Raw genomic sequence first — 12,352 nt, forward strand, 5'->3', positions numbered from 1 at the left:
TATGTAATCTACTTACATAACAAACAGCACAGAGATTGTCTTCTGACAACACAGATAGTGCTATTCACTACATGAAAATTAATAGGTTTCTTGTGACACCTGCTCAAATAAACACCATGGTTTGTCTTTTGTCAATAACTGTTTGTGTCACTTGTCTACAGGAGGAGACAATAGGCTTCTTGTGCCACATGCTTGTGCATCTTGTGCCATCTTCTGACGGGGACATATAATTATGTGGGAACATCATAGATTTCCCCTTACTCATAAATGCCTCCGGGCAAAAAACACCACATGCACTGAACAAGTAGGCCTACCCCTTTACTTAGTTCTGATATCGGTTGGCAGCTTTTGCTTCACATTAACCACTGACGTGGAACTCAGATTCATTTTAGTCCTGAACAAGATTCAACTGCGGATGGTCCTGGGTTTCCTCACACCATAATGCTGGCCACCGCCGAATAAGTGAAATATTCTTGAGTACGGCGTAAAACACCAATCAAATAAATAAAATAAAATCCATTTTGACGTTGTAAATTATCCTTACTTGGACAACAGTATACCGAAGGTTCTTGCATATGGCATGTACATATCTCGCCTTGTTGCATTTGTTAGAACCTGTGTGATGTGACGATTTCAATCAATGTGACAAGCTGTTACTATAATTAAGACGTACAGCATAGAGAGTAAGACCAGAGCAGTGACGACAGTGTGATAGCTGGCTAATGGTCACACGTAACCGGTGAAATACGTTTGTCAGCTGCGGAAAGTAACTCTCACATCGAGCAGTGTTGGAAAAGTTACAGGGATAAACTGCTCCTAATGTGTCGGTTACCTCTGTCAGGGTTTGATTCTAATTATTCATGCAAATACATAAATAGTAGCCATATACACGCCCCCTAGCACAATGGCTTAAGCAGAATTTGGTAAAACTAAAAGTATGCAGTGATGTTAATTGCAAGCTATTAGACGTCACCGGTCTAGAATTACTTAAAATGCTGTGTTTGTCATCACATTTAACATACAATAACATTACTGAAAAAAACCAGTGTGTCACGGCTTTTCCATCAAATGCCTTCACTTATACAAGTTTCTTAAGCTTTACAATGAGTATAGTTCTCTTGCAGTAAATGCGGACAGAGCGTCCAGTATCTCTGGCGCTCTGCTTCACCCAGGGTTATGGTCTGTGTATTCATCGTGTTGAATGTGATCGCCACGTTGGATACATGAACAGTTGCAATCAAAGCGCAACGGAGATATATATTTTGTTATCGACAACCTATGTGCTAGCATGATACACGCTTTGAATACTGATTTCACTCAGACAACCAGAACATACCTTGCGTGTTTTCAACATCACTGAAAACTTTTGACTGCTTCTCTTTCCATGATTAAGTCCAGTTTTCATGCGCTATGCACTTTCTTCACTCTTTGGTGGTTTGTGTTGTTTTAGGAATTGGTCTTGCGTTTATTGATCTTGAACGTGCTTACTGGTTAACGACGACATTGTAGAGTACAGATTTAGTATGTTGACTTGAGGACAGCATGGGCTGAAAAACCAAGTTCGAAGGTACTGAATGGAAGATTTCAGATCAGTGTTCTCAAGAAAGGAACAGATCTCAAATCTACTCTCCTCTACTTAGACTTTTATATTGTCGGCTAATGTGTACCATACCAAAGAACACTTATAGTTCACTTCGTTCATATTATAGTTTTGATATCGTTTTGATGGATATTCTCTCCATTTCCATGTGTTCTTTTGTCTGATACTGAGAGATCTATTACATGCCATTAGATGTTAATTTTACAAATTTGATAAAACAATCATCTAATGACATATTACAAATTTCCAAACATGAGACAACAAAGCTTTTCTCTCAGAAGCAATACCAATGCATAATCTAACAAGTGAGTTTTCTTTTGATTTCAATCTTGTATTTATTTCTCTGTGGTAGAGATTATGTGACAAGCGAAACATACAAATATATACAAGTATCTTAAACAGCATATATGATCACAGCCAATTTCCAGGTAAACTTAAGCTCTGTTAAAAAGGGACCTTTAGAATAATCAAAAACAAAAGGAGTGAATATTAAAGCCATAAAAACTCAAACTGCAACATGTTTTAGTTACTATCAGATGTAATAATTTGCCAACCAATATATTAGATAAACCATCCAGGATAGTGGAAATCAACAAAATAACAAAACTTTTACATACACACCATATGCACATAGCATTCAGTGTATGATACAGTGGTGATACATTTCAACATGGCATTACACATCTACTGATATGTTGTTAGATTCTTCATACCTTAACAAACATTCACATCTAACCAGTCCACTATTTGTGGAGATATACATTTATTATCAAATTTATACTTTTGTATTTTGTCTTCCACCATCCAAATTCATAAGTTGCTTTAAAAAAAAAAAAAAGAAAGAAAGAAAAGAATAGAAACTTGCTGTTGGTGACAAACAAATTTTGATAAATCTCAATATTGAAATGACAGAAGATTTTCAGTTATCAAAAATGAACAGTACGCTTTTCAGCTGCAACCAATTGTGAGGTGGGATAATTCATGCACCCTTTCCATGCAAAGTTACTTTGATGTCTTCCACCAACAAATGAAGTCTCATCTTTAAAACGTTTTATACCCATGTCTACAGAAAAATTTCTCTTTGTTGTTTACAAAGCTATGTCTCTTTTGCGGAAGTTAACCAAAACACGTTACAAATTTTTTTTTGCATATCTGCGAACACTGACCCCAGCGTGAATAAGTTCAAGACTTCATCTTTTTTTTTTTTAACTGATACCTTCTACATATTATAAATTATGCTGTATTCAACTTTGCATTACATTCTGTTGTGCATCTGGGACAGTCTACAGGTATTATGCAAAGCCTTACAAAATTAGAAATACATTCTTAAAATTTGTCTTTGTTTTTGTAAGTTAAGAAAAATGTAATTATGACTCATCTGCCATACACGCAATTAGAAATATTCTTGGAACTGAATTCCATATTATGTCATTATTAGCTCGCATATTGGCACTGTCACATATAATCCATCCATGGTCTCTAAGCCTACCAGAGCTACCGCATTGAAGCTCAGGCAGCACTACAGTGCATGCACATTTTTCATTGGTTAGTAGAGTGATCTCCCTTTAACTTTGCAGGAAACATTTCAACTTGTATCAACCTGCAGAAGCATGAGACTTGCAGTAGACAAACACATAACTTGTAAAAAATGCAGAGAAAACCTACACGTAGCTTTCCACATGTTTAAAAACCACATATACAGTATCAAATTTCACCTGTGCATTATTTATCTACTAAACTTTTTTTTTGCTGATTTTATATTATTATCTACAAATTCTCCCATCTTTCTTGTCTTTTCTGCTCATTTTAACACAGCCTGAAAAAGTTTGTTCAACCACACTCCCAGATTCATTATTAAGTCAGTAAGTTACTGAACAAGTACAAGTCAAATACATCATTTCAGCCCAATCTGCTGCAACTTTCTAATCTGATGACCAGCAAGTTTTTCAGTGAGAATTTAAACAGGCACTAAGCAAAGAAAATGTAATTCTTAAGATTCATGCACGCATGTATTTCAAGGTATGGCAGGGGAGTAAGCTTAACCAAATATGATCAACTGTAAAATACATTAAAACTGAAGCTGTCTGATAATGACTGATAAAGCTCATTTGACAAAGACACCAAACAGTAATCTGACTAATAAATTGGTAAACTGTGTCTTTTGATACCTGACAATGTCAACATTCAAGCAAATGACTTCGCTGCCAGTTTGTGGAAGGTTTATTCATTTGTCAGCTAACTGCATGTACATGTTAATACTCAACGTGCAAGGTAAATCCTGCTGGATCAAAAATGCACTCTATTGTGTATATAAAATGATAGAATTACCAACAACATGGCCTTCATCTTCATTTACAGTAATCCATATGCATTTAGAAACCGTGCATTATCGCTATTTCAATTTCAGGCTTCAAGTTACTGGTGTATATCCAAATGTACATCTTTGTACTGGGCATTAAATTAATCAGCTACCCCTTCTACCCATCTATTCAGTACTGCGTACTTGTGAAATTGGTGAATAAACTGGAATTAATGAATGATTATGGCTCAACAACACATTAGCAATAATTACATTCCATCTACGGTGAATCTAGAGCCTTACCAGGGAAAAATATCTGAAGTTATGCTTCCTGATATGCTTAATTCTTGATTGTTGTTCTTTCGATTTCTGCCAATCCATCACCTTTCTTACACCTGGAATGATGGACCTTGATATCATTATCCCTTTGTGATAAAAGACCCTTTGTTTTCTGTGTTTAATTATTGTGATTCCTTGATGGAAAATTCCTCTCTACCTGTCTTCAGTAATAGTTATTAAGCTGTGAAGATAGAAAGACATGCCAAAAGGGGTCTACTATTACTTGTAACGGTTAAGTCTCTTTTCTCACTGTGCATGTAAGTGGAGATGGATAGTATCCACAAGTCCCAGAGAGAAATATATTAGCATGAAATTGACAGAAAAAGCACAAAGGGTTACGTAGGAGTTCATATATACAAGAGAGAAAATGTAAACAAATGATCATACATGGGGCTTAGAAAAAAAGACAGACATTTCTTTAGCAAATGAAAGCATCCAGCACCTGTACTTGAAATCACAAGTCAAGTCTTCCTTAGTTAATTTTGCCATGAAAGTCTCTTATATCACTAGGCAAATATAAGAATACCCACGCTCATTTGTCACCTGCACTCCTATGTATAAAGCCACATTGGCCACACTTGTGCAATCAGCTAAAGCAATGTATATCAAAATATACAAACAAACATTTCAAGGTTCCCTCTGGTATCAGAGCGGCTAAAGTCAGGTTCTGATTCCATATGGCATATAAAGGTGCATCACTGCTGACATAAACCAAGGCAAGTCACACCTGGTCAGTGATCTACCTGCCTTTTGTGAATCCACAACTCCTGCTTTGATTGGAAGTACTTACGGCACTTCCAGCAGCGGTGATTTAACGTTCTAAGATGTCTATCTGTTTTTGCCAGCATATCAATAGGCAGGCGCTGGCTGTTCCCGTGTCCATCAAACACAAACAGCATTTCATCATCTGATTCTGATCCTTGCTGCATTTCCTGCTCACTGAGAGTTCGTGGCTCATCTGGGCCATTGCTACTACTTGTGCTGGTACTACTGTGGCTGTTGTACATTACTTTACTGCTCTTAGGGGGAGGTTGTTTGCGCTCCCCGCCTCCGAAACTCGCAGAGCTCAGACGGCCTGTGGCTGTGCTCCCACGCGATGTACTTGTAGCTGATTTAGCCGATCTATTATTATAGTTAGAATTGACGGACGGTGCTCTTTCTGATCCTGACCGTACAAAATTAGAACCAACTCCATTCCCACGCCCAGACCCCGACCGAACGAAGGAAGAAATGATGCCCACACCTCGGCCAGAGCCTGCACGTACAAAGCTAGAGTTTGTTGTGCCTCTGCCTGATCCATATCGCACAAATGGTTGTGTTTTGATATCAGTTTTGATGCTTGTCCTGGACGGCATTGAATGATTCGCTATTGGGCGATGAGAACTGTGGCCATTCTGAGCCTCCGTGCTCTTGCTGTGGAGCAGGGAGCGGCGGGTTGAGGGCGATGCAGTTGTGGGCTGTACAGTGCTCAAGGCAGTATTGCGCCTTGATGGTAAACTCTTGCTCATTGCTGTTTTCCCCAGCGAGCTTGTCGGCCTCTCGGATCTACCTCTGCTGATGCTGTGATCATCTTGGCTTCTCCTCCCACCCTCGCTAGACTCACATTCTTCTGACCCAGCTTTACATCCATTTTCTGGAATTACAAAAAGCAATCCTTCACTCTCACAGTCACTGATTAAAATTATTACAAAGAATGACACTGCACTTAACTCAAGATTTGGTGACACTGATATTTGTCAGAATTTAGACTTACATGTACATGTACAAACATTTAGTACTAAAAACAATAAACCAAAGCATATCTGAATTCCAAATAACAAAATCTGAGGGTCACTCTGACAAGACGTTCTTAGCACCTGATTCAGAAATTATAGCCACTACCACCAAAATAAAGCTCCAAAATACTGTATCAAGTCATTGTGGACATTACATTGTTTCTAATTTTGTCAGATAGGATGCCATAATGTATACAGAGATTTGAAACAATGCAAAAACAAAGAGAGACTCTGACAGTTCAGCACAAATCTGAGCTCACAACATTCAGACCAGACTTGGTTCAACAGAGTACAGTGCCACTGTTTTGTTTTGATATTGGTAACGTGTCAAAATATCTGTTAATATTCAAACTCTCCTTTTACTAACTTGTCTAGGATGACATACCTTGTTTTTCATTTTAACAATGAGAGCTTTCAAAACTGACTTGGTCATCATATACACACATATATATATATTATGTACCCAAGGTTCTTTCCTACTTGCCCTGTAACCATTTTTCAAATGTGATATGTGCCACAACAAATAGTTGTTAAGATTTTCAATTCAAGGTCTCTGTCACGGTGGTCTATGGTTTATCAGAAGTCGGTCCAAGATTGGCAAACTATTCAAAATCATACAAATATAGCTGGCATCCTACCAACACTGTTTGATACAACCATACCAATACCAGTGTACTGAGCCAACTATGTGATAAAAGTCTTTTGACATATTTTGTTCAGTAGAATTCTGCTTGGCAGCATGTCACAAATGACTACTTTGCGGATGAAAACTGGTTGTGTAATGCAATCAAGGGAATAAAGTTGGTGAGCTTAAGACTTATGGGTTAAATTTATGAGTATCTCCAGTGACCAGGGTCATAAGCAAGTTTAATGCAACACTCAAAATATCCAGGTATGTTTTGTTTGCTAATCAACATCATGGAATATTAGAGCAAGAAAAACTTTGAACTTTTGGTCACTTATATCTATTACATACAGATGTTAACAATATTATGTGCATACATCAAAAAAGTCCCAATGGCTGACACTTACTTAATGCCTATTTTGATGGTCGGTAACATTGATTTAATAAAGCCTTTCTTAATAGGCAGTAACACCAGGTGTTGAGTAGAAAGTAAATACGGTCACTAGACTAAAAACGCTATTACATGAAATATATATGTATCATGACTAATGCACTTTCCCCAAAAGTGCATTTTAGTGGTTAACAAAGGTAACAAAAATATTACTTTTGGAGGTGAAAGTTAAATTTTTTCAAGAGCAGAACCCTCGCTTTCCAAGCGAAAAAAAATCTCAAAACACCTCAAAGATCAATAACAGAACACTCAAAACTAGGCAAAATGAAAAAATAAAAATTTAGTCGTAGACGAAATTATAGGTCAGCTTCTGTTGTTTGGTTTGTCAAGTAGGCTAGACAACATGCAGATGTGTTTCAAAGTTCTATGAAGCTTGTATTACACGAAGGGGACAAGGGGCAGAATCTATACTATAACATGTAGCGCTTCACATATTTATCTAGTTCAAAATTCAGTCGCTAAGACGACTTTTTTAGTTAACAGGGTGATCATAAGCTATTTACTGTCTGAATTTCATACAAAACCTCATCCTGATACTGACTGATTTTCATAACGGTATATCTGGGAGAAAGTTGCATGGGGTATTTAATCTTGCAGTGAATGTGTTCACAGAACTGTGCTTTATGTCAAGGGCAAGAAAAGGAAGGGAGTCATAGCTGAGAAAGGAGTGAAATTTTGCTCCAGAATGCAAAAGAAAAAAGGTGTTTAAGTGTATGAATGTACAATATGTATGAATATTTTCTATAGTAAGCCTATCTAGGTTTCACAAATGTTGATACACGTATCCCATGGCATCCTGTAGTGACCTTTTCATTGTCATCACATATATTTCTGGCTACTCATGGCTTCCCACTCATTGCCCTTAAAATGTTTTTGTTGTATGTTCTAGGTGAAGATGTTCAACTGTTCAACACATTGGTTCACATTCCTGAACCCCAAAAGTTGTTATTTTGGAGGCACTGATAAAGTCATTGATATCCAAATGTATGTTTGCATGTATTATATGCTTGGGGTTTTATGTTGTGCTTGACAAGTTTACAGTCATGTGACGACGAGGTATCATTAGGTGTATGTACATATCCCGTGTCTTCTTGTGGCTGGGTGAGACCACGCCGCCAAAGTGATGCTGCCACTGATGTATCATGCCGAAAACAGCAGACATGACACACCACACAGTCACATCATGCTGACACCATGCCAACCAGGCCCATTTCCTTGCTCTAATCTCTCACTGCTGAGAGTCAAGTGAGGCAACAATAAGTACCATTTTTAAAGTGTAATCTTATCAAATGAGTCCATGGATTAAAGTTACCCTTGGAAAGTTTAGCCTTAGATATTCAATGACATCAATGTGGCTGTCCCAGTGTGCCTTTCAGCATACTAAGATAAACACTCTGAATCTCCCATTTGTATGTCAGGACAATCATTTGTATTTGTCATGGTACCAACAGTGTAATTTCCACAACACACAACCACGACTACACAGGCACTACTACATCATTTTAATTTTATTAGAATACTATTTCAGGGTTCATGCAGCATGATACTTGATAATTCCATAACTTTCCCCGAACTTTTTAGAGACAATTCCATGACTTCATGCAGCCCGATACTTGATAAATTCCATAACTTTCCCCGAACTTTTTAGAGACAATTCCATGACTTTCATCACCAGTTCACTGACCCTCAGGACTATTTAGTGCTTTCCAGTTTTTGGCAAGACATTTCATCTCTTAACCTCTTGCACATATTTTGCATTGCTATCAATCGAATATGACATATAACAACAAAATGAACATTTGCCCCACTTAAAAGTCGAAGATCTGAAACTTACAACTAGCAGTTTATGAACAATGTTCTAACCTGTTTCCAGTTGTTATAAAGAAATTAAATGACCTGCACAAGAATTCCAGGTTTTAAAACGCCTGGAAATCTTCACTTTAAATTCCATAAAAAGCATTTTTCAGGGCAACATGAATCCAGGCATACTTATGTTGTTGAGCTTTGCTTTTCTAATCAAATGATATTGTGCATTATAGTTGTGGTTTGTGCGTCATACCTGGTGGAAATTGGTCAGATTTGTATGTTATTTGTAAATCATCACCTTGCAAAGAAAAATTCATGAAAATTTTCATCTACTGCGTAATTGTACAGTGCAAGGTAATGGTAGTTCACAAATTACAATTTACATTTGATCAATAAACATTTAGCCCATCTCAGATCCCAGGTTACTTAAGAAATGACCTGCGTGAAAATAAACTAATCTGTACAAGAGAGACAACCTTCTTCGCGCTGCACTGCAACAGTCCTGTTTCCTCTTTTACCAACTGTGATTGTTAGGTCATTAAATTCGTCTGCTAAATCTCCATGGCCTTGACCTCGCCGTTGGACAACCTTCACCTTGATCCTTTTACATTGCCCCACCTGGTGGAGTCGACGGAAAACGGCTAAGGGGCGGTTATCGATGCAATACCACTGGCCGGAGTGTCTTTCTACTTCAACCATGGGAATGTCCTCTGGTCCTAGTGTGCCGTCCAAAACACCCTGGACAGCTTCCTCAACAGTCACCCCAGTATCCAACACATCCCCACCACCCCGAAGGTCTCCATCCACATATTCCCCGACTATTTCATCCGGGGAAAGGAGCAAATACTGCGGCATGATCACGACTGTTTGTTGTAAACAACCACCGACAACGCCAACTCCGGCCGTGGCCCCTTCTGTTTTCTGCACACTACACAGGAACAGACCACAGCGGCTCGACCTAGCCCCACTGTTCTCCAAAATATCCAATAATCACTCCATAAAATCGGCATTGAGTCAAATTACAGCAAACCTTAAATGAGTCATCGGTAGGCAGTCATCTGTCGACGAATGCTGATGGAACTGCACTGTACTGTAGGCCTATCTGTCATCGAAGGCTTCGCTGGTTAACTGCGCTCGTGCCGTATACGTAGGCCTGGGTCGGCGGCATGGAATAACTGTACAGCTCACACGTCACGGCAACTCGACGAAACACACAGGCCCCTATGCAAATTCCACTCACAAAATCTCGTCCACTGCTCCCTATTACCAGAATATTTGATGTACAGGCTTCGTACGTAAACCATCAGACAGTCCAGCGTGTTACTCGGTGGCTAGTATGCCGGGAAGCTGCTTCGTAAGGCTAATTCTGAGTTACCACTTGCCACGATATGTCGGCATCCGGCAGACATGTTGTCTATTGATCAATCATGCGCTAGTTGTGATGACCTGGTTTACACACATGCAGAGCAGTCGATAGCTCAACACAGACCTGCACGCACTTGTCTTCCGACATGCACTGAACTAATGCGGTACCTGACGAATGGTAGCCTAACTACCTGCTCGGGGTCGGTATCAGTGTATAACAGCCGTTGATCATGCCACGGACGGGTGCACATGTATATATGCTACTGTGTCGGTACCCTATTTGTTGTATACATGGAAGGGGTCTTTATGTACCGGTACATACTCGGGATAGGATACAGTTTAAAAGTTACACTTAGATTTGAAAAGCTTGCGTCCTGCGCACAAAAGATTAAAGCAGTGGCCATATACAACACGACAGAACCTACATTTTAATGTATAATAAATGGGGAGATGATACATAAAGCTGAGCTGAGCAGCTTTAAAGGTGTTAGCCCGAGGGTTGTGTTGGGAACGATTTAGTTGCTCGACAACTAGCCATGAACTGCAAAGTATTTCACATTCATCAATGTTAAATAACAGGTGCTTGTTTAAATCGTTTTATTTGTGATCCTTAATTAGTTTATTTATTTGCTCATAAGATTCAGATTTTTACTTTCGTTTTATTCTTTAATTTTCCCCTATATATTGTGTCTGCATGTACATGCGTAACAGATTATATATTAGCGTATACAACACACAGGCATACCTATGCAAGCGTGTCGGACCCACGTACAGTGTAAACAACACTTATATAATTTTAGTAGGCTACAGCCATAAAAGTACGGGGAAAACAGCATAGTGTCCACATGAATTAGAGTGTCCTCTCTCTGGTGAACTCTTCCACTTGCATGTGGTATATATATGGCATGCATGGATACTGGTGGAAGTCAGGCCGAAGACAACGCATATTAGAGCATATAAATATATATTATGTATATAGCCTATAGTTTACACGGCCTGTGTGACCTTCGGCGTGTGACACGCCTATAGACAAAACAAAAGTTGGGTAGGCCTATATAACTGTATAGCATGCCATATAGATGAAGATTTTGCATGGTTTGTCAACAAAACATGCATGGTGATCATTCTTATATGGAATTACGTTAGTATATCCCATGCATATCGCATTAAAAGGTGTAAAGGTCTAGTCTACCCAACTTACGTTTTTGTAACCATCTCTTATGTGCATGCATCGATCATATACACACCACAAAAAAAAGAGAAAAAAACTGTAATGCATGCGTGTTACATGCATGTATATGTTTTAGCTTTTCCCTCATTGCATTGGGACCGGGAGTTAGGACGGTGCGGGGGGGGGGGGGGTATCATAGCGGGATATGTTTGCCCCCTCCCAATCCATCACCCGCCCTAATTAGTCTTCATAATAAATGATATAAATATAAACGAATAGGTGGATAAAGTAGTCTTAAAGATAAAATGTTTGGCTTTGGAATATATCGATCTACACGCATTGCATCAATGTATATTGAAACTTGAATCATTATTAACATTTCACGCTTTTATTCACCTGAAATTGATTTTCAATGTCTCTCTCAGGCTATACGGAGGTTCAGTACATTCCATGACCTTCGCCCTTCCGTGTTGAGATGCCCCTTTTCCAAGTGGGAAATATATATAAATTAAAATGTATGTATAGGATTTCTAAATAATTAACCAGCGAGAACTGAATTCGAGTCAAGGGTCTGATCCGCCATGGCGTGAAAAAGGAGTGTCCAAAAATGCATACATGCATATACACTACTCATACAAATAAAGCAAACATGCCGATATCGTTACATGTTATATTTATTTGTTATAAGTTACTATAAACTAGCACCATCTGAAATCAATTAATTTTGTGTTAATGCAAAACTTAATCAGGCGAAGTCTGCTCACGACGAGTTCTCGAGCAACCATGCATGCATAAAGCTTATGTCTATATGCATGTCGCCTTGATTCACGCGTAATTAGGTCCGACAGCACGAACGTGAAATAGAAATAGTTGAGACTTTATCCGCTATCAGTTATTCTCCATCGTGTGGACTCGGATAAT

General features: G+C 38.7%; 1 protein-coding gene across 1 annotated transcript; it reads right to left on the reverse strand.

Annotated features, from left to right (window-relative positions):
- Nucleotides 1-1,636: 1,636 nt before the first annotated feature.
- LOC135470095 (uncharacterized) lies at nucleotides 1,637-10,309 on the reverse strand. Its single transcript, XM_064748843.1, has 2 exons — nucleotides 9,372-10,309; nucleotides 1,637-5,871 (listed from the first exon to the last, which is right to left on the reverse strand). The coding sequence occupies exons 1-2, from the start codon at nucleotides 9,748-9,750 to the stop codon at nucleotides 4,970-4,972; spliced, it is 1,281 nt and encodes a 426-aa protein (XP_064604913.1). The 5' UTR covers nucleotides 9,751-10,309; the 3' UTR covers nucleotides 1,637-4,969.
- Nucleotides 10,310-12,352: the final 2,043 nt, after the last annotated feature.

The sequence above is a fragment of the Liolophura sinensis genome, chromosome 7 (assembly GCF_032854445.1).
Source record: "Liolophura sinensis isolate JHLJ2023 chromosome 7, CUHK_Ljap_v2, whole genome shotgun sequence".
NCBI classification, from domain to species: Eukaryota; Metazoa; Mollusca; class Polyplacophora; order Chitonida; family Chitonidae; genus Liolophura; species Liolophura sinensis.